The sequence below is a fragment of the Drosophila rhopaloa genome, unplaced genomic scaffold (assembly GCF_018152115.1).
Source record: "Drosophila rhopaloa isolate 14029-0021.01 unplaced genomic scaffold, ASM1815211v1 contig_3, whole genome shotgun sequence".
NCBI lineage: Eukaryota > Metazoa > Arthropoda > Insecta > Diptera > Drosophilidae > Drosophila > Drosophila rhopaloa.
In genome coordinates, this window is record NW_025335123.1 from 3,512,501 (window position 1) to 3,534,826 (window position 22,326).

General features: G+C 47.1%; 3 protein-coding genes and 1 long non-coding RNA gene across 4 annotated transcripts; 2 read left to right on the forward strand and 2 right to left on the reverse strand.

The window, feature by feature from the left end:
* Positions 1–523: 523 nt before the first annotated feature.
* LOC123037997 lies at positions 524–1,569 on the reverse strand. Its single transcript, XR_006417709.1, has 4 exons — positions 1,300–1,569; positions 1,001–1,244; positions 862–929; positions 524–807 (listed from the first exon to the last, which is right to left on the reverse strand). It is a non-coding gene; the product is annotated as an uncharacterized LOC123037997 (long non-coding RNA).
* Positions 1,570–2,352: 783 nt separating this feature from the next.
* LOC108041202 (ATP synthase membrane subunit K, mitochondrial) lies at positions 2,353–2,914 on the forward strand. The gene is made up of 3 exons (XM_017119058.2): positions 2,353–2,457; positions 2,527–2,603; positions 2,672–2,914. Exons 2-3 carry the CDS (start codon positions 2,529–2,531, stop codon positions 2,741–2,743), a joined length of 147 nt encoding a protein of 48 aa, XP_016974547.1. The 5' UTR covers positions 2,353–2,457; positions 2,527–2,528; the 3' UTR covers positions 2,744–2,914.
* A 3,998-nt stretch (positions 2,915–6,912) lies between these two features.
* On the reverse strand, positions 6,913–17,556 carry LOC108041205 (neurogenic protein mastermind). Its single transcript, XM_017119060.2, is given in 7 exon segments — positions 6,913–8,103; positions 8,168–8,272; positions 9,609–13,427; positions 13,429–15,593; positions 15,665–15,830; positions 15,909–16,169; positions 17,447–17,556. Coding segments are annotated over 6 exon segments (6,954 nt in total). The 5' UTR covers positions 15,999–16,169; positions 17,447–17,556; the 3' UTR covers positions 6,913–7,494.
* A 1,690-nt stretch (positions 17,557–19,246) lies between these two features.
* On the forward strand, positions 19,247–22,276 carry LOC108041207 (transcription factor grauzone). Its single transcript, XM_017119063.2, has 5 exons — positions 19,247–19,484; positions 19,547–19,964; positions 20,025–20,469; positions 20,528–20,740; positions 21,668–22,276. The coding sequence occupies exons 1-5, from the start codon at positions 19,362–19,364 to the stop codon at positions 22,215–22,217; spliced, it is 1,749 nt and encodes a 582-aa protein (XP_016974552.1). The 5' UTR covers positions 19,247–19,361; the 3' UTR covers positions 22,218–22,276.
* Positions 22,277–22,326: the final 50 nt, after the last annotated feature.

Below are 22,326 nucleotides of genomic sequence, written 5' to 3' on the forward strand. Positions count from 1 at the left end.
GCCAAGTTCGGGAAAAGTACGTTGGACTGTAGGCATTTTTATTCGCTAATTGTTAAGACGGAGGATTTGGCACTGCTTTCATTTAATATTCTTCTTTTGTGCTGCGTTTTGTGGGTTAAATGGGTGTGGACTTGGGTGGAGTGCAAGTGCATTTATGGCACTAATTACACGATTTTTTTGCCTTTCGCTGCATTCTGTTTAATGCCGGCCCTTTCTTCTGCTCTTCTTGACAATCCGCTGGCAGCCTTTAGTTCTCAGCAAGTGCATTATAATTTTAATGAGTCTGCGTATATTTGAGCCACATCAGCCAGCGAATAGTTGTGGGTCGCTTATATTTAGACCCTTAATTAGATGCGATTTTCCAAAGCTGCCGTTGACATTTAATAAGCACCCTGTAATTTGCAATTAGAAGGACTAACCATTTAAAGGTTAATGTGATATCGCGACCAAGTTTAAATTGCAGTTGCTTTCCGCCACTAAACGATTGAACATTGAATATTGCCATTAGACAAGAAAATAAGAGTTTGGAAGGCAATACATTTAATTAAATCATTTTACAAATAATTGACAGTGGATAAATCTTTAGATTTCTTTGTTGGCTTAAATTACTACTAAAATTTTAAACAACATCAGTGATTTCAGATTTTAAAGAACATAAGTTTGGTTATACTATATATTTGGTTTCTGTTGGGTATTCTATATATATCTCGGTTTAATTTTTCTTTCGCACATCGGTTAATAAAAAATAGAACCAAAAGAGAATGCAATAATCTTCAATAAACTCAGGAACAACAAAAGGAAAGATGCCTGAAATTAAAACAAAATTAATCAGAGTAGATATTAAAAGTTGTATATACATACATCAAACAGTTGGAGCTAGAGGTGAATTGCGTTTTACAAAATAAAAGGAAAACCCACAGGAAATACAACTGGCAAAGTTTTTTCAAAACTCAAAATTAATAAGATTTGGTAAATACATTTTTTTTATTTAAGTACTTACAGAGAGGAATTCCAAAAGGCCGCCTTGAGATACAAAACTTATCCAGAAATCATCGTTTCGTTGCGAGAAACATAAAATAAGCAGCAGGATTACCAGGAACTAATGTATATAAAGGACTTAACGATAAGTGGCATAGTGCCAAGGAAAACGTTGGGATTAAGGATATTGAAACCGCGCAAACCCATAAAATAAAGAGCTTCATTAGCATTACTTGTAATTCAGAAGGTCCAAATAAGAAAGGAGTCTGAAATCAACTTCAATTTATTCAGATTTGGTCAAACAATTTATTTAGTATTTACCTGATGGTGTCGGTGGCTATTCCAAATGAAGGTAAGAAAATCCGAAAAAGAAAATGTGCTGCGTCATGCACGGCGTCTTTAAGTATAGACCTTGCCATAAACTAATTAAACCAAGAACATATTTACGAAATGTTGCGAAAACAGGAGTATCACTTTGTTATAAAACAATCAAAAAAATAAAAAAAGGAACCCCGAATTAAAAAAAAAAACAGGATGAAAGGTGCGGCTTGGTTCCCCGGTACTGAATGACTATAAAAACCAAAATTGTGTAGGCATTTGTTCATTTGACACTTCATCCAAAGTCATCTAGTTTTCGATAACGCAGCAGGCCAACGTATGTACAACACTTATTAATATGCAATAACCAGTATTTCCAATCCAGCTATTTTCAAATAATTTCTTTTTAGGGCAAACACTGAAGTGGAAAAAGATTTAACCAAGTATAACTTCGATGAAAATGTTAAACTTTCGATAAAGTTCTGAAAAATTTTTAAATTTGTTATAAACCACTTGTTTAAACTAATTCACATCAATAAAGTTCAAAAAGAAAAAAAATATTTATAGATATATTTTTCTCTGTTTCTAAAACTCTCTGAATGGGTACACAAACGAAAAATAATTTATAAAACGTGTGAATCTTGTGACCTTTTGATTTACCTTTTATACTTAAAGATATTTTTTTAGCCAAAACATTTTTTAAATTTTGAAATGTTTTAAAAAAAAAACTTTTATGTTTGTAGCTTAATAATCTGGTCTTTACCAAAAAGTATATTTAATTAATTATCATATTTCAGCTGCGTTTCAGTCACATAAAGTCTAAATGCTTATAGAATTTGAAAATTACGCGCTTAATAAGTAGCAATAAAATATGGTAGTGTTGGCAAACGGACCACTATTGTAACTGAGCTTGAAAGAAATACGCATTAATTATTTGCAGAAGCTTATTAACTTTTGGTTCTAAATTAAGGCTGTATATAAAAAAAGTATTTAAAAGAACAAAAATATATGTGAAATTTCGATTGGCACAAGTTGGCAGCCCCAGCATGTCAAAACGAAACGGGACGTTTTCGAACACTCACCCCAGTTGTATAACCTCCGCCGCAAATATTTTTTACTGGCGACTGCAGCAGCTCGAATTCCGTGCAAATAAACCTTAAAGTGAGTGGGGAACACTAATGGGGCACTTGTCCAAAGACTTAACTAAACCAACTCCCCTTTGACCCGCAGAAATGGCTGGCGAAGGCGAGAAACTGACCGGCCTGTCGAAGATCTTCAATGGCTCCACCATGAGCGGCCGTGCCAATGTGAGTAGTGCTATTTGCCCGGCCAAATCCCATTCGTAATCCTAATCCGAGTGTTATGCCATCATCAGGTTGCCAAGGCCACGTACGCCGTGGTAGGACTGCTGATCGCCTACCAGGTGCTGAAGCCCAAGAAGAAGTAGGGCGCCCTCATACTCATCCGCATCCGCCACATCCGAAGTTCAGGGTCCGGGGATGCCACTGGATGCCGCTGGATTCCGGATCAGACGCCTCCGGTTCGCCGGAGCGGGTTTATTTTATGTGTAGTGCAAGACCTTGAAGGAATAAATAAGCTGAGAATGTAACACACTGAACCACGAAGTGCATTATGTAACGATCCTTGGGTCTCCCACATGATTTCATGGCACCTTTGCTCCGGATTCTTGGCAAATAAGGAACATATCATGTGGAAACAAACACTAAATTTTCAGGGATTTCCCTGCTCACTTGTGTGGACCTGAACCATATAGATATTGAGACCTTAACATCGCTGAATGGACAGATTCGCCTGTTTTATTAGCCTTTACCTCCAACATCTGCACCTAGAACTCCACTTCTGCACTAAAGGCGACTTACGAAACCCTTTAAAATGAGGGTCTCCAAGAAGAGAACAACATTAAGCCCCCTAAAAGATATTCAGGATGTTTGCACACATCAAGATTAACTAATCGGTAGTTCTGATGTTCAGTTCATCAGCGAAATCAGAAATATATTGCCCTTTAGGAAGTTTATCACAGCTCAGCGCATGTTTATAGTTGCATATAAACGTATTATTGTATCATTGATTACCGACCCTTCAATTATGTTTAATATCATATTTTAAGACGCAGAATAGAGATTTAAATAACTTAGTTGACTCCTTTTATATGGTTGAATATCTATCGCTTAAATTTAACGTTACTAGAAGCTATTATACCCTTGCAGTGGGTATTATAATTTTGGTCAGAAGCTTGTAACGCAGTGAAGACGTTTCCGACGACATAAAGTATACATATTCTTGATCTGGATCAATAGGGGAGTCGATATAGCCACGTCCGTCTGTTTTAATACCGTTCGCGAGCTCAGTTTAAAAGCTGGCGATCTGAAACTTTCACAATTGTCCTAAAACATGTGTACGCAGATCAAGTTTGAAAATCGCTCCGATCGGATGTCTATAGTAATAGCTCCCATAGGAACAATCGGATATACCTTGCAAGAATTTATGATATTTTGCGCAGTGTAAAAGCTATTGACATGAATCTTTCCAATTCATATTTTTGTATGCATACCTTGATCAGGGTAAAAGCGCGTGCCGATCGGACGCCTATATCCTATAGCTCCCATAGGAACAATAGGGTGAAATCTGATAACATTTTATGATTTTCAAGATATTTCGCACAGTATATAAGCTATTGACATGAATCTTTCCAAATCGAATTTGTTTCAAACTAAAAGCGCGTGCCGATCGGACGTCTATATCATTAATCTCCCATAAGAACAGTAGGGTGAAATTGGTCCAAATTTGATGTTTTTCAGAATATTTCGCGCAGTGTATAAGCTATTGACATAAAGTCTTATTTATTTACGCATATCTTGATCAGGGTAAAAGCGCTTGCCGATCGGACGTCTATATCTTATAGCTTCCGTAGTAATAATTGTTAAAGGCGGCGAAAATATTCCTTTTTTTCTATTTTTATATGACGTTTTTGCGGTATAAAATCTATTGACATGAAACTATGCAAATCTAATTTATTTATGTATACCCTATTCTTTTCGCTACTTTTTCAATTTTAGCAATTTCGACAAAGTCTGCAAGGGGATTAAAACTTTGGCTTGCCAAAGTTAACTTCCGCCCTCGTCTAAAATCTAACTTTACCCTTGGTGATGTCGCCCAAAACCATTCTTTAGTTAATTCTAAAAATTCGACCAAATCATAAACTATTTCTAATGCCTTTTAGTTTTCCGAACTTCCACATTGGTGAATATAACCTTTTACAACCTTTAAAGATCATTCACTTCTTACCATTCTTTATTATCCAACAGAAGCAGTAAGGATTCCAAATCACTATTAACAACGGAGTTTAGTTTTAAAACTAATCATATTCCCTTCTTTTAAAATTAATACGGAAGTCAATACACTAAAAATCGCTGTATGCAATAGCCCAATGAACTTAACTACGCAAAAAATGAATCTGAAAATTAGAAAATATGTATGTAAAATTCGCATACTTCAAAAGCCCCTTCTTTCTATCCCTTCTATCCCATATAAAAGTGAAAGTAGACCATGTAGTCCAAATCGTTGTACAATACCAATATTTCATTAAATATTCCCTTAGCATTTTACAATGCAAAAATGCAACCTGAAAGTAACACAATATTTCAATACGAATAAGCAGTCGTTTTCAATAGTTTAGGAATATGTGTTCCAAATATCGAGCTGACTCACTTTTTGTTTTTGGTTTTCTGTTTTAAATATTTTATTTAAAGTTTTTATTTCATTTCAAACTTGCTTTAAATTTCCTCTTTTTCGTGGGTAGGGACTTATTTGAGAGGGCGGGGCGGGGGCGGAGCATTCGCTGCCCCAGTTTATCGAAATTTCAGTATTACTAAAAATTAATTTGAATGAATTGAATGTAAAAATGGTTTACATATATTTGTATGCATATATGCCATGTACTCTTCTCCACCATATACTCTTCTTCTTCGTTCCGTTTCCTGCCTAACCGTCATCGTTATCGTTATCGTAATCATTATCATGCTTATGCTGTTGCTATCCTTGTCTTGTCCGTTTTTTGGTGGAGACGAAAAACCAGATGATGCATTTAAAATATAGGTATAAATTAATGTTTATATCATTTATCAATATGCTATATAATATACCTTTTACATGTATTGTGTGATAGCAAGCCTGCTTTGTTACTTTTACTCATCATTTCATTAATTTTTGTTTGTTTTCGATTTTGTATTGTTTTATGTTTTTTTTGTATAACTAAACATTGCCTGGCATAGCAAACGTCCCAAATATTTTGGGTTTTTCATATTTGTGGGTGTGGCAGGGGCGTGTGTGAGAGAGAGTGTGTGTGTGGACTAATTAATATCGCTAAATGGTTTCAGTTTTGTTTCGGTTTTTTGTTAAAAGCCTAGCGAAAAGTGCCTTGCTTTTGCCTTCTTTTTTTTCTTGCATTTCTTATTTTGCATTGTATATTTATTAATTCTACTACATTTAGTTGCAAAGTCCTGCGGAACGGGGCAGAGTCTGCATTGCACTAGTTGGCTTCAGGCGTTTAGAGGAGATCTCTGCCCCATTCCGCAGGATTTCGATCCGAGTATAATCGTATTAATTACTGGGATATATGTGGGGATTTTGCTTTCCTTAAAAATGTTTGCTGGAGTGTTTTTGTTTTTCGCTTGGATTTTGCCTCTATATATATATTCAAATATGTATATATATATATATATTTATGTTGTGTGTGTCTGTGTTTTTGAGTGTAGTATATGCCATACATATCATATCCTTGTTAAGTTACAGTTACATAATGAATTACACATTTATATAAATCGTTTAATTTTCATGTTGCCTCCTCACCTCCCCGTTACGTCGCGCTACAATTAGAATTCTACCTTGAGCATAAACGTCCTTACTCGTCCTTTTTTCAGATTGCTGGACAGGCGGGTTAGTGATAATCGATTAACTAATTATCGCCGGCAGCGGCCGAGGTGGCAGCACTGGCTGCGAGGGTGTCGGCAGCGTTGCCACCGGTGTGCGATTGCGCTGAACACTGTTTTCAAATTTAAGCTTGGGTCCATATTTCGTTTCTCCCTCTTTTCTAGTTTTAGTTTTAGTTAGGATCAGGGTTAGTTTACTATATATAACAATATAGAGACCGCCGAGTACAATTTGTGACGCAATTGTCTATTTGTTGTTGTTTATAAGACGACAAGATTTCTATATGTATTTGTTTTACGTTTGAACTTAACTTTGCGCTTAAACAAACTCTCTCTCGTTCGTCCGCTCTCTCTCTGTCTCTTTCTGTCTGTCTATGTCTGTCTCTGTCTCTCTCTGTCTGTCTGTCTCTCTCTTATTCGCTGTCTACACAGAAAGATTGATATCGATAGATATAGATAGATAGATAGATAGATTGTATATATAATGTATATTGTAGCATAAACATAAATTAGAATTATTAGTTGATTTTTTGTTGGTTGCAAAAAAATTAAACAATATGTATAATATATAAAGAAATTAAAGCATACGCAGTGCCAAAGGTTCATTTTGTTTTTCTTGTTTCGTTTGTTTTTGTTTAAATGAGAAAGACTCTACTACAAAAAATCATAAGTATATAAAAGTAATATATTATTATGTAAATTTGTTTGACAAAAAATACACTCTGCTATTTTATGTAAGTATGTATGTTTATGTATATGTATGCATGTGTGTGTGTGTGTGTTGTGTGGTGTGGTGTTTTTTAAATATTTCTTCTTGCAATTAGTTTTTCCTTACTCGTTTCCTGTTGAACCTTTCGTCTTCTCACTTTCGATTTGCGATTACTTTCTTCGCTACGTTTACTTTCGCTGATAATTTGCTGAGTTGCCTTTTGCGGTTGTGACGGGGAATCCCCCAATAGCTCACTTTCCTACTCACATCGCCCCTTCCACAGACACCATGATCTTGATGTTTGAAGGTTGAATGTTTGTGTTTCGCTTGGTTTCGCTCGTTAATATTCCACTTTCTCTTGGCTTTCGCTAGTTTTTACTCCTGGCTTCCTCTGTTTGCGTTCATGTTCTCGGTTTGTATGGGATACTTTCCTCCAGCTCTCGGACTGATTTCCTCTGCTTTCCATTTGTATCTCTATGTTTTTGTTTCGGGGGTTTACTGACGGGTGGCTGGGGTGGCGGTCTGGGTAGTTTAGTTCGCTCAGTTCGCATGCCACTCCCCACGATTGGCGCCGCCGGACGTGCCGGTGGCATTATTCGCATAATAGGGCTTCCCGGGTCCAGAGCCGGCCGCTCCGCCGGTCACTCCTCCTCCGCCCGCTCCACCTGGACCGCCATTGCCACCGTTATTGCCTCCGGGCGGTCCCACAGGTGTATTGCTGCCGCCGCCGCCGGCTCCTCCGGACACTCCTCCGCCGCCACCGGTCACCTGGCGCATGTTTTGGGCCCGCTGAGCCGCCGCCGCTTGATCCCGCTGCTGCTGCTGCTGCTGTTGTTGCTGCTGCTGTTGCTGCTGCTGCTGGGGATGCTGGGGGTAGTTGTTGGGCCGCTGGATGGGCGTGGGATAGCGTCCCTGGCCGCCGCCACTTTGGCCGACGCTGCCGACACCATTGCCACCGCCATTGCCGCCCACCTGGGAGCCACCGCCTCCTCCGTTGCCGCTGCCGCTGCCCACCGCCCCGCTGCCACGTCCGCCCAGGGCGTTCATGTTCGGCCCATTGCCGCCTCCGCCGCCGCCCTGCCGCTGCTGCTGCTGCTGTTGCTGCTGAGATTGCTGCTGCTGCTGCAGCACCTGGTTCTGTAGGTCCCACTGGAAGGAAAGCATTGGGCAATTAGCAGGAGTCGAACCCGAGGAGGCTTAGCGAGACACTTACCGCGCCGTAGTTCTTATGGTGCGGCGGACTGGGCTGCGACTGCACCTGCTTGGCCAGACCGAGGCTCATGTCGGCGCTCAGTGGACTTTTCAGCTGACGACCCATCTGAGAAGAGAAGCAGGAAATAAAATGATTAGGAAAAGTATTTACAAGTAAAAAACACCTAATATATATATTTCTGTAATCAGTAGATCAGTCGATGATTCATGAGAGTCTGGAGTATAACACTTTTAACCTTAAGTTGAAAGCCCACTGAAGTACAAATACAAGTCTGTTTCAGTTTTTACTTTCATATGCTTTACTCGAAATCAATTAGCACAAATGCTTTTAAAAAGCGATTGTTTAGTATCTTCTTAAATTTTGTTGGTTGATTTTCTCAATATTATTTTATAGCTTGTTTTACTAACAACTCATGACTAGAGGCCAGTTTCCAGTTAAGAATTGGCCACAGTCCGACTTTGAAAGCAATTTATTATTAATAACCCCTCTAAAATGGACTGTTTTTGTGTTTCCATTGCTCGTAAGAGAAAATGATCATCAACTTTATTAAAAACATTACAAACTTTAACCTTAAAATGGCAAAGATAAATCGGCCCTGAGCAGAACATAAAAAATAGTTAAACAAAACAAAATTTCAATTCTTTTATACAAATGCGCTTTAATCGTTTTTATTTTAAATTTATCAAGCATTGCAAAATCAGACCAAAAAGTTTGTCATAAAAAATGTTGGCAATATTAAAGTCGTCTCCTTCGCGAAGTAAGTTTAATTACTTTCATATCTTACATCAAAGAAAAGGTTACTCTCTTGTGCAATTTTAAAAAAATTGAAAACATTTTCTCATTTGTTCACATTTTATTTTAGCCTCTTAATACGTAGATATTTTAAGGAGTGATAGCTTTAAATAATTATCAACCTCTGACTGCAGTTTCCATTTTAATTTAAACAACTTGATACCAATGTATCCAACATTTATTTTGTATTTGCTTCTCAGTTTGTTCAATAAAACTTATCCTGCTCTATGACTTTTTGGGTTAAACAACGTTAAGAACAATTTAACGTCCAAAAAAACGTAGAAACATTTTTTTTACATTTTGTGCGCATTTCTGGCTCCAAATCTTGCTCAAACTGAAACACGTTGGTCTTGAATTATTTCTCTTTACAAAAAGATAGAAAAACAAAAATATTGTAAATGGTAAAGGCAGGCTTTTTTAGTGCGACAAAGTGAACTGATTAAAAATCGGGAACAACTCAACGATAAATCCAACAATTCTTCTTGCCAATCTCTGGCTCCAAATCTTGCTTAAACTCGATTCCACCTTCCGTTAAACACTTAGGTATATGGTCTTGAATTGTTTCTCTTTATACCGCACTAGGAAAACGACAATATGGTTAATGGAATAGTGGGAAAGTCGGCATTGGGATGACGAGTCCTTCGCTTACCGAGTCCTGCATGTGTGCCTGTCCCTGGCTGCCTTTGAGATAAGCGGCTCCGGGCGTTGGTCCGCCGCGGTACTGGTTGATGCTGGCCGCCGTCAGCAGCTGCGAGTTCATGAACTGCGTATTGAAGGTGCCCATGGTGTGCTGCGACTGTGGCGGTCCCGGCGGTCCATTGGAACCGGGCGGTCCGGCCTGATGGCCGCCATACATGCCGGCGGCGGTGGCTAGGCCGTAGCTCTGTGCTCCGCCATTGCCCTGCGGCGGAGGTCCGCCGTAAAACTGCGGTCCGCTGGGGCCGCCTGGCGCCGAATTCGAGTAGTAGCTGTTCGACTGCAATTGGTGAGCGCCGGGCGGCGGACCGCCCTGACCCGGATGCTGCGGCGGGCCCGCATAAAGATTCATGTACTGCTGGGTGGTAGCGTAGGGGCCGGGTCCTGGTCCTGGACCACCGCCGCTGCCCGCCGACTTAGAGCCTATGGCCCCGATGGGCTGCTGGCTGGGCGGCGGCTTGGCCGCCCCTGACGACATCATGGAGTTGCTGCTGGACGAGATGATTGCCACCGCGGCGTGGTTAGTCGGGTTGTTCAGCTGCTGCGAGCTGGGCTGGCCGAAGGGACCCGGTCCAGGACCCGGACCGCCGCCCAGCCGGAACTGGGAGGAGAGGTTCGAGTACATGTCCGGAGTGGGCGCCGAGGGCGGCAGATTGCCGCCGTGTGGCGTCTGCATTGCGTATGCGTTCACGTTCACATTGAAGGGACCGCCGCCCGCGGCCGCTGCCGCCGCCGCCGCTGCTGCTGCCGCATAGTGGTTCGGGAAGCTGTGGGCGGCCGCCGCCGCCGAGTAGGCGGGCGAACGGCTCGAATGATCGAGCGAATGGAATGAAGCGTACAGATTGCCGCCCTGCGACGGTGGCGGCGGCGGCATCTGCGACGAGTTGTACACCACGGCCGGCGGGCTGGGGATCGTGGAAATGCCCCCAACGCCGAACTGTGGGGACGCCTGGTAGAACGAGGGCTGTTGCTGTTGTTGGTGGGCCTGCTGCTGCTGTTGCTGATGTGCCTGCTGCTGCTGCTGCGAGTGCTGCTGCTGACTGGGCGGCGGAGACATGCCCAGGTGCTGCTGCTGCTGCAACTGCTTGGTTTTCTGGTGCGCCTGCTGTTGCTGCTGGGGACTGGGGTAGTCCTCCTGCTGGAACTGCTGCTCCAACGATCCCGCGTCGAACGGCGACCCATGGCCGTAGCCATGGCCATGCCCTCCGGGCACCGGGCCCGGCGAGGAGAGCGCATGGTGCTGGTGGTGCGCCTGTGCCTGCTGCTGCTGCTGGTGGTGCTGCGCCTGCGCTGCCGCCACCGCTGCCGCCGCCTGCTGCTGCTGCTGCTGTTGGTGGTGGTGGCTCTGCATGTGCACCGCCGACACCGCGTAGTGGGGCATTTGCTGATGCTGCTGCTGGTGCTGTGAGGCGGCCACTGCGGCCACGAAGGATGCTGCGCTCATGTGGCTATTGCCATCGTCGCCAGTCTGCTGCGGTCCCACCACCTGCTGTTGTTGCTGCTGCTGCGCAACCACCTGCACTTGCGACTGCTGTTGCTGCTGGGGCTGCTGCTGCTGTTGTTGCACCTGCGCCGGCGATGGACCGTCGGACATGGGCGTGGCCTCCCAAACCTTCTTCACGCTGGCTATCTTCATGTTAAGATCCGCCGTCGAGTTGTTTTGCTGCTGCTGCTGTTGTTGCTGGGAGTGTTGTTGTTGCTGCTGGCTGGGCGTTTTATCGATGGTGTCCACCACCTTAAGAGGCGTTGTGGGGTCATCGCCAAAGTTGAATCCCAACTTCATGTCCTGGGAATCGTCGACGGCGCCCGAAGCCGTCGCCTTGCCCCCGAAACTCATCTGAGAGAGCGCACTGGACAGGCTATCGACGGTCATAGTGGCGCCGCCACTGGACACAGAGAGCGTTCCTGGTTTGGCCACGACGGCAGCGGCCGCTGCCTGCTGCTTGTAAGTCGAGTTCTCGAAGATGATCGTGTTGACGGGGGCACCGGCATCCAACAGGAGATTTGTCGATGGGCCCGAGCCAACGGCGCCTAGTGAGGTCTTCTCGCCGATGGCAGGCAACTTGCCGCCCACCACCTTTTCGCCGCCCACAACGGCACAGGACTCACCCTTCTTTTTGTCCGCCGAGCTGGGAACTGCGACCGATGTGGATGCGGCTGAAGCAGGTCCCGCCGGGCCGCCCGCTGTCGAGAGGCCGGGAGGCAGGCGTCCCGCCGAGTCCTTCTGCAACTCGTCCTTCGCCAGCAGGGCAGTGTTGTGGGCGGGAGCCAGAGTGGCTGTCTTGTCCTTCTCCTCGCCGCTGAGCGCAGACGGATCCTTGTCATCCTTGCTCGGTTTGTGCAGGCCGGCGCTCAGTGCCAGCTGGTTCTGCTTGGTCTTGTCCAGGTCCGCTTCCGATTCGGAGGTGCGCTGCTGCTTGCCGTACTCCTCGTAACCAAGTCTGCCATAGGTGCGCCCCGCTCCTCCCGTTCCTGATCCTCCAGCGGAGCCAGAGCCAACGGGCTGTCGACGGTAACCGGGGGCGGAACCGCCTCCTCCGCTAGAGAGGCCGCCACGTCCACGTCGCGATGGTTCGCCGCGGGGTGAGAAGCCCGCCTTGTTGGCCGCAGCCTGGCCGGAATTGGATGCACTGCTGCCCGCTTCTTTGGGGCTGCGGCGCGCTGCTGCTGCCGCTCCGCCTCCTCCACTGCTGTAGCAGTCCTCATCCACGTCCTCCGAGTGCTCCGACTGCTCGCCGCCGCTACCGTAGTAGCGTCTGCCACCGCCGCCGCTGCCACGACTGCTGCTCCAGTCACTGGCGCTCCTCTGGCCGCGGTAGCTACTACCCGATCCGACAGATGATCCGCCACTGCCGCTGGTATAGCTACGGCCACCTCGTCCTCCGCATGCTGCTCCGCTTCTGGGACTTGGACGCTTGTTGCCGGACTTGTCCTCTTCCACCTTGCCAGCCGCTGTCTTCGCCTTGTCCTCCGATTCCAATGCGGACTTGTCGTCCGTCCGCTCCTCTCCGGGCTTTTCGATCTCCACGCTACGTCGCAGAATCTGCGTGGGCATGGGATCCGCCGTCAGCGACTTCTGCTGCTGCGGCGAGGCAGGCAGCAGCTTCTGCTGGGCCGAGGACTCCTCACTTAGGCTCGGCTGACGGGCCGGACGCTGCAGGATTTTGATTTGAACCGCCGAATCGTGGCTGTGGGTGGAGGAAAAGCTCTCCTCACGGTGACGATGGTGAACCTTCTGCTCTGCATCCGTTTGCTCTGCCCACGATGAACAGGAGCCGCTTCCGGCGCCCAGGACATCATCGCCAGCCGATGACACGCTGGTCTTGCGGTGTGAGTTCTCAGATATGCTGCGCGGCAGCGCTTGTGCCTGTCGGTAGTCCTGACCGCGGGTGAACCGCTGCTGCTGCTGTTCCAACTCCTGTTCCTCTCGAGCAGTGTTGCTGTCGTGTCGGTTGCGCCCGTATCGCCCGCCGCTTCCTCCAACGCTGGCACCCCGCTGCGCATAGCCGCCGGAAATGGTGCGACCCTGTCCAGCACTGGCCTGTGGTCCTCCACTGGCACCTCCTCCTCCGCCAACCCCACCTTTTTGCAGATAGCGGGAATTGCTATCGAATGCGCTGCTGGCCGAGGCGCTCTTCTCCAGGCGCGGCAGCTGCTGTTGCTGTTGCTGCTGTTGGCGCTGGAAACGGGGTGGTAAGTTTGATTGGAAATGGGTGAGGAAGGTCTTTTGACCGTAGTCGCCGCCTGCCGACGAGGATGACGAGGCTCCACCCGCCGCTGCCGCCACCACCAGCTCCTCCCGTGGGAGTGACACCGCTGCCCAGGCTAGAGATGCTTCCGCGGGGTCGACGGTGCAGGCCTGCGCCTCCGCCTTGGCCTCCTCCCTCGTCTTCGCTGACGTTGCCCAGAGGAGCGGACGGAGGTGGCACCTCATTGGACAACGATGTCGAGGCCGAGGACGATAGTGCTCCTCCCTCTACTCCTGCCAGAGCTGCCGCCGCAGCCTTTTTGCTATTCATCTTCATTTCTAGTTCTTGCAGCTTCTTGGCGGCAGCCTGCTTGCGTTCCATCTCGCGACGCTCCTCCTCCTCCTTTCGCAACTTCACTCGCTCGTAAACGCTAGCATCCAGGGCGATTCCACCGGCCACTGGCGCTCCCACATTGCCAGAGCTACCTCGATGGCCGTTCTGCTGGCGGATTTCTTGCTGCTGCTGCTGGAGCTGCTGTTGCTGCTGTAGCTGCTGCTGATCTTGAATAACTTCGGGTGGCTGTTCGCGCTCAGTGCTCTCCTTGCCGCGCTGCCAACTGGACGTGGAGGTGGACAGCTTGCGTTGATCATTTCCAGCCAATACTGAGGAGGATCCTTGCGACTGCAGCTGGGCGGAGCTGTGCTGCTGCTTCCCCTGTCCCTGGTGCTCCTCCGGCGTGGACTCGTCGTCCGAGAATGTTAGTTTCTTCGTGTAGTCAATGTCGTCCTGCTTGGTCCAGCTGTCGTCCTTGGCGATAGCGTTGAGGCGCTCCAGGTCCTCCTCGCGGATAATAGGACGCTGCATTTGAGCCACCTCCGGCTCTACCACGTAATCCTTGTCCTTACGACCGGCTCCGTTGCCTCCCCCATTAGCCTGCTGCTGCTGGGATTGTGGGGGCGTGGGAGATCCTCCGATGCCCAGTCCAGATTGCGGGGGCGAGGAGGAAGCCGGTGGTCGTTTAGGGATGGCTGTGGCCGCCCGGAAGCCACCACTGCCCACTACCGCAGGCGAGGCAGAACGACCGCCCAGGATGCCGTTCTGGTAGGGAGCGTTGGGCAGGACGGCGGAGTCCAAGGATCCACCGGCCAAGATGCTGGCCGCCGTCGCTCCGGCGGCGGGTAACGGAGCACCGCTGCGCATGAACGAGGGCATCAAAGAGAGGATGGGCAAAGGCACAGCTCCGCCCGAACCTCCTCCTCCGCCGCCGTTACCCCCCATCTGGTGGTGGACCGGGCCCTGTAGGTTGAGGCCCTGGTCCGCTGCCGCAGCCGCTGCCACCTTGGCTGCCTTCTCCTGCTGCTGTAGCCAGGCGGCCGTGTCGTTCTGTGGACGAAGGCTGAGCTCGCCCAGGTCTGCAGACCCGCCGCCGACGTCGTCGCTGCCATCTCTGTAGTCGCGATGCGAGTGGTGTCCATACTGGCGCCCGTGGCCATGGTGGTAGTCCCGATGGTGCTGTTGCTGCTGGTGGTGGTGCTGTTGATGCTGCTGGTGGTGCTGCTGATGCTGGTGGTGATTTTGGTGGCCAGTGTGGTGTGCCTGGTTCTGATAGTGGCTCTTGCCTACTCCAGCACCGGATCCCACACCCGCACCGGTTGCGCCGCCGGCGCCGCTGCCAACTGTGCCGTCCAGCGTGGGGAACTCGTACTGGAACTGCGGACTCTGGTAGTGGGGCACAACCTGCTGCTGCTGACGGCCAAAGTGCTGGCCGCCCGAGCCCCGATCGTGTCCTGTGGTGATGGCAGACCATGTTTTGGGCGAGTTGACTGAGTGTCCGCCCGATCCGGAGCCTACTCCTCCTCCTCCTGCCGAGCCGCCGCTGCCGCCCGATCCTCCTCCTCCTCCGGCGCCGGAGCTGCTGACGGAGTTGTTGATTAATTTGAAGTTCTTATTGCCGCCGCCTGAGTTGCCGGCGTTGTTGTTGCTGCTGCTGTTGTTGCTATTGACGAACTTTCCGGCGTTCGGGCCAAGGCCGATGTTATTGTTGTGCTGGTGCTGGCTGTGGGCTTGCTGCTGGGTATGATGTCCGCCAGCAGATGACGACGCAGCTCCTCCTCCGCCTGAACCCGCTCCGCCTGATCCGCCTGCTCCTGAACTTCCGCTGTGGGCAGTGGTGTTGTTGTGGCTAGTGTTTGTTCCTGCCGCGCCTGCTCCCGCTGCTCCGCCTGCGCCTGCTCCTCCAGATGTGGCTCCTGAAGTGAGAAATTTAGCTGGTTATACGTCTTATTAACCCAATAGCAATCTACGCTTTAAGGATACGCACCTTCGACTGAGACTAGGAGATTATTGTTGCTGCCGGTGTGGGTCTCGGCCTTCAGGGATGGCAGATTGGCTGGTGGTCGCCTAGCGGACGGCACTTTGCCCAAGATTTGCATTCCATGTTTACGTGGCACTTGATTCTTTTGTGCAGATGGTTCACTTGACTCGCCCTGCGAAGCACCAAGATAAGTTAGTGGACAAATATAAGTTTGGATCGATCTAGATCAAGACCTAATGTATCTACTTACGCGGCTATTCTTGTACATGCGATTTATATCCAACGCTGTGAATTTGGGCTTGGCATTTCGCTCTCCCCTACTTCCCCCCAGTGTACTCATGCTGCCAATAGATCCTCATTAGCGTTAGCTTCCTTCACGCCGCCGCCGCGCTCCTCTTCTTCCCGCTGCGCTGGAGAATGGGCAAGGATGTGGCTGTGGCTCTGGATGAGGATAAGGTGCTGGGATCGCCGCTTTTGGGCTGAAGCTCCTTGTTTCAGTCTTTTTGGTGGGCTAAAAGGACAGATAGGGAAAACATTGAGTACAAGAGGAAACGGCGCTAGTTGCAGTTGGGTGCTCCCTACAATATCTTTACTGCCCACTGACTTTTGTTGTCTGATGTGGTACGCTTGCCCCTAGGAACTTCTCCATTTAGCCACCCCACCCAATCCGCACCTATAATGCGACCAGAGGCGTATCAAGGTACTCTGTTGAGAGCACTTTTTAACAGACTTGCAGAATTACATTATTTTTTATCATATTCTCTGCTTGGAATATGATCAAAAATTGTATGTTTAAAAAATATATTAGATATGAATATGAACTAATTGTAGTTAGTATTTTTAAAAAATCACATTTAACAATCAATCATTCTAGATTGCTTAAAAAATAAATTCTTTGTGTCTTATAACCTATTAAACTTAGACTCTAGATCATAAGTTTATTAAATGTAGAATTATACAAAATTGTTAACAAATTCAAAATCAAAGTACTTATATGCTAAATGTCTATTAATTCTGCTAAACGAAATATTCAAAACGTTTTTCTAACAATCTAGAAAAAAATTGAAGTTTTAAATTTGGAATTGTTTGATTATTAAAAATAATTAAAGGATTTTGTTGTGATTTTGCGTTTCTTACGAAAACGTTTGGGGGAAACTATTCCCAGTAACCCCCCCTCGCTCCATCACTGCATTACAGACAATGTTTGGTGCGAGCAGGACAGCCAGTGCTGTTAAGCACACGCAACTTAGAGGCCCCTTAAGGTGGGCGAAGGTGGGAGCGAGATGGCTAGACTAATCTGCCCACACACACACCAGCGGCAGATGCGGCAACGCATTGAAAGAATTTTTGCGGTGGCGTCTTGTAATAATTGTTGGGTGGGGGCGTTGGAGGGGGCGGACGAACAATGGCCGACAACTACAGCAACAAAAACAGAAACGGGGCCAGTAAAATCCTCCCAACAACAACAATGGCCGGTGCAGGACATTTAAAATGTAAGCAAATTGATGTAAGTATGGGAACTCAAGACAATATAAACGCTTGGCAACAATTATTTTTCTCCTTTTTCTAATAGCAACCATTCACAGGCCCAACGAACGCGAACACCAGCACAGGCACTTACAAATACACACACACTCACATAAAGCGAGAGGCTTTTTTATAGTTATTATTTAATCGACGAGTGCAATTTTTATTGTTTTACAGCCAGGTCCTTTTATTTATGATTGCCCGTGTTTCCATTTTATGTGCAAAGTGGCTGGTGCAAACAAAGAGAATAGTGAAATATACCGTTAAAACACCGCACGCACACAACCACACACTTGGGGAGTTTCGTTTGTTATATTAGCGAAGAGAAATGAGAAACTGAATGGAAAATGCTTAAACTTGTTTACTTCGAATGTCTCGCGCTTTGCTAACACACTCCGCAGCCTGTCTAACGAATATTCGACTGCGATTGACCGTTTAATTTCACAAAAAGTGCAAACTTTTGATTCTGCTTTCCACCGTCCAACAAAGTTTGCCGCTGCTTCTTCTTCGTCGATTCTTCCTCTTCCACTTCGCACTTTTCGCATGTATTGCGTGCGTGTGAGTGGTGTGGAGCACGGCGTTGCCAGCCGGCGTAGAGAAATTTAGCCAGACCGCTGAGAAACTTAATACAAGGGTGGCAATGACCAGAATACACCTGGCAGTTATTAAACCATTTGAGAGCCTTACCTTGCCCCGTTTGTTGTTTGCTGATTAAACACAAATTAACGCAATCTCTTTACGTGTAATGACAACAAAAGGGAAAACGAAAACGCGAACCTGCCGCCGACAAATGCAACGCGGTTGCGGGAGAGAGCAGGATGTCTAGACAAACACGAAGTGCTCTCTCAGTCGCACACAGTGGATTTAACAAACTCAGCTAAAAGTATTATTATTTTAGAGTAGATTATTGGTGACAGAGGTAACGACCACAAACACTTTTAAATTGACCAGAATTTACAATTCGTGCTGGCCGAAAATCTTGATTACGGCCGATATTTCGCCAGCGGCCAGAATGAAAGGGAGCATGAGAACATAGAGCTTACCCGTTCGCACGCAGGGCACACACCGCAAACACAGTTCGTTGCTCCTTGGCTTCTTTCCTTCGTTCCTTCGTTTTTTGCACTCTTTCTGGCGCTTACTCAGCGCCCGTGTTTCGCCGCTTGCGAAAAATGAACGAAAACAAAAGGAGAGCGCAACCAAAAGCAGCGAGACGGAGACGTTTTTATTGCTAGTGGATATTTGGCAGTTTAGCTGTCTTTGTTCGCCAGAATCTTCGATTTGGTTGCCGATTCGATTTGATTTCGTTGCGATTTTCGGCTCTCGCTGTGGCTTTGTCAGCGCTCTCGCTCGCACTCGCAACTCTCTTCGCTCTCCCTCTCTCGGCTCACTCGCGCCGTCTCTCTCGCGCTCTCTGTCGCTTTTCGCAAGTGTAGATGGAAAATGGTATCGAATGGGTATGGGATGGGACGAGGAGGCCCAAAGTTTCGGTTCCGAAACCCGTTTGAATCACTTTGTCCACGGACTTTTCCTTTGCTCGAGTTTTGCACACACGCACACGCGCGACTGCACTGGGCTGATTGGCAATTTAGTTTTTATTATTTGTGTTGCGTTCTTTTCACGTAATACGTAATTGTCCATTAGTTTTAAATCGTATGTATTATTTTTTTGCCATTTTGCGGCAAGCGTTGCCAGATGTGAACGGCAGAGCCGCGACGTTGCCCCACCGTCCGCAGGGCGAATCGTTATCGATAGGTGTGGTGTTCGAATGGTCAGAGTTTATTTGTTTTCCATAAAATTCCATTAAAATAATATTTTTTCTACTGTTTAATTGATTCTTTGCCTTATACAAATTCATCTTGCAGAAAATGTAATGCAGGAAATCATGTATTAAGTTACTAGTAGTTTTCATTGAGAATTGACAAATAAAGATAAAATTGATTTATGTTTGCTCTTAAGGAACATTAAACAACCTGTTAAGGGAATACCCCATATATAATTCAAGTTATACCGTTAAAGATATGTATGGCGTTGCCACCTTCTTCATACCCAACTTAACTGATGTAGAGTTTTGCCATACCCAATTTAAATGACATCCCTAATTATGTTGTTTACAGCGCAGCAACTAATTAATTACAATTGAATTGTTAATTTATAATTTGAATTCCATCGCAACAAGATGATCTGTCGTCTGTGCCTGCGTTGTCTCAGTCCCGGGAGCGCGGTCTTCCTGTTCGAGACGGACGACACGCTGGCGGAGACGCGCCTAGTCAAGATGATCGCCAAGTTTCTGCAGCTGGAGGTGAGTGACTCGAGTCCTTGGCCAGTAAATACCCCACTCCACCCATGTTCCATGGTATCCAGATCCTGCCGGACGACGGCATCTCGACCAGCGTGTGCACCGACTGCTGCGAGCATCTGGAGGACTTCAACGGCTTCTGGCAGCTGGTGGAGCAGAAACAGTGCTCGCTCAAAAAGGAGTTCCTCACCGTGGACGTGGACTGTGCGGCGATGAAGTGGACGGGCGGCGTGGACGTGGACGTCAACATTGATGAGCTGCCGCTGGCAGCGGGCGACATGGACGAGAAACCACTGGACCTGCACAACCTGAGCCTGCTGGGCAGCGTGCTGGACGTGAATGTGGACAGTGTGGAGGTCAGGGAGCCGGTCAAGGAGCAGCTACCCTGCGAGTCCGAGGAGGAGGACGAGAAGCCCTGCCTGCAGAGCAGTGATAGCGAGCAGGAAGCGCCTGAGGCGCATTTAGCGGAAGACTCTTCGGATGGTGGGTATCCATTTTGTTTTCAAGTGATTTTCTGTAACTCATTATCTGTTTCCCCGAAAGATGAACCGCTGGTCCGGCTGCAAACCAAAATGAAACCCAAGCGCAAGACCACGGCCCGCTCCTCGAAGGATGAAGGCCCACTTTCCCTGCACCAGGAGCTTGCCGATCTGCTCGACGACGGCAGCAAGCGGCGGCGCAGAAAGGCACCTGGGAAGCGCCCACCAACAGAGGTGCAAGAGACCGAGCTGCAGGCCGTCCTCGAGCGCAAGCCCAAGGGCTGCTCCCGCGCCCAGCTGGCCAAGCGCTACGAGGAGGCCATCGCGAGCTACATGAGTGCCAACTGCGACCTGTGCGACTTCAGCGCTCCTTACCTGTCCGAGCTGAAGGCCCACTTTCTGGAGGTTCACCAGCGGGAGTACTACATCAAGTGCTGTGGCAAGATATTTACGCGCGCTTCCAAGCTGATGGACCACATCCGCAAGCATGTCAACCCCAAGCTCTTCACGTGAGTCTGTCACACAAAAGATACGTGCTCTGAAGCTATAGTTTTTCAATCTCGATAGCTGCACCATTTGCCAAAAGTCCCTCAACTCCCAGGACTACCTGGCTACCCACATCGAGACAGTGCACAACAAGGTCGCCCAGATCGGCAAAGTGCTCAAGTTCCCCTGCCCCAAGTGCGAGCGCACCTTCAGCAGTGAACGCCGGATGGCGAACCACCTGGCCAAGCACGACACCGATCAGCTGGAGCACACCTGCGAGATCTGCTGCAAGAGGTGAGGATTCGGAAATGCCCCGAAAAAAAATGAATGAGTTGCTCTAGTTAAAACTGCTCCAATCAACCAAAACTTAATTGAGCCCATTGATCAATATTGTATAACTAAAGATAGATTGATTATTAATCTCTTTGGCAATGGTGTATATTAATCTTGTTGAATCGATGTCGCGAAAAGTTATTTCCTAGTTGCACTTTTTTATAAAGCTAGAATGATTGACCTAACGCAGGTAAATTCAATTCGATTGAGAAGTGCAAAAGACTTAATTCCATTTAATTTCTAATCCATTAAATGATTTACAAAGTTGATAATTTGTTAAATTAAACATGAAATGGTTTGTCCTGTATTTAAAGCATCAAAAAATTACGTTTTAAATTTATTTGTATTTTCTCCAGTAGACGATTAACAAAGCTTTTTTTGTACCACCAGTGAAGTCCAAAAACTAATTAGTCCGCATTTTGCGAAGGCTCTTCGATTAATTTTACATTTGTTAAAGTACTCTGATAAGATAAAACTTTATCTATAATCAAAGAAGCGATATTCTCCATTTTTTTAAATTTAATTCCTACAAAATATCTCCTGATAAGATGATAAATTGATGGCTTATAAATTGGGATTAATTTAAAGGCAGACGTTATGAATTCGCTTACGATTTTTATCACGAGTGACTTTTGGAACTTCAGGATATGTTCTTTATATACCTAAAATGTTTTACACTTACACATAAATGAGAGAGATAGCTGTCAAATTAACATATCCTAAATCGCTAATATCCAATATTTTACTTAATTATTATTATTAATATAGCTATTGCTACATTTTAAACGTAATTATTATATTGAATCAATTATGATAGAGCGCTCATCTATTCTTCTCTACTTTATTTATCCTTTAAAGCAATTTAATTAAACTCAATTTCTGTAACAGCTTCGCCAATATACACAGGCTGCGGCGGCACATCCAATCCATCCATGAGGATCTGCACCGACACGTGTGCGACATCTGCGGCAAGAAGTTCAAGTTCAAACCCTCCTTCGAGCGCCATTTGCTGGAGCACCAGGGCGTGGTGGCGCCGGCGGTGGAGTGCCCGGAGTGTGGGGTGTGGCTAAAGAACGAGCACAGCCTGCGGCTACACCGCTTCACGCACGACAGCACGGACACCGTGTGCCCGCACTGCGGCAAGACCTGCACCTCGCGCACAGCGCTCCGGGGCCACGTGAAGTACGCCCACAAGCTGACCACCAACCTGCAGTGCACGTTCTGCGAGAAGAGCTTCAAGCAGCAGCGAAATCTGGACGAGCACATGGCCATTCACACGGGCCTGCAGCTATACAACTGCCCGCACTGTCCAAAGGAGTGCCGCTCCCGCTCCAACATGTACGTCCACATCAAGCAGCGGCACGCGGACGAGTGGCTGCGCGCCAAGATGGCGCGCTCGCACAATCCCCAGTTTAAGCCGGGATCCACCGATGTTTAATCCAGATCCCACACAAATGTGTTTAACCATTATACATAAACTTAACTGTACGGCACTGATTCATGAATGGACTTTGTTCTAGAGATTCCCATCCGGTTTCTAGGCTATT

Excerpts from the sequence above, each read along its gene's own strand:
- LOC108041202 (XM_017119058.2), top strand. The coding sequence starts at position 2,529 with ATGGCTGGCGAAGGCGAGAAACTGACCGGCCTGTCGAAGATCTTCAAT. Across the intron at positions 2,604-2,671 it reads CCATGAGCGGCCGTGCCAAT|GTTGCCAAGGCCACGTACGC; the intron begins GTGAGTAGTGCT and ends TGCCATCATCAG.
- LOC108041207 (XM_017119063.2), top strand. The coding sequence starts at position 19,362 with ATGATCTGTCGTCTGTGCCTGCGTTGTCTCAGTCCCGGGAGCGCGGTC. Across the intron at positions 19,965-20,024 it reads AGCGGAAGACTCTTCGGATG|ATGAACCGCTGGTCCGGCTG; the intron begins GTGGGTATCCAT and ends TTTCCCCGAAAG. Across the intron at positions 20,470-20,527 it reads GTCAACCCCAAGCTCTTCAC|CTGCACCATTTGCCAAAAGT; the intron begins GTGAGTCTGTCA and ends CAATCTCGATAG.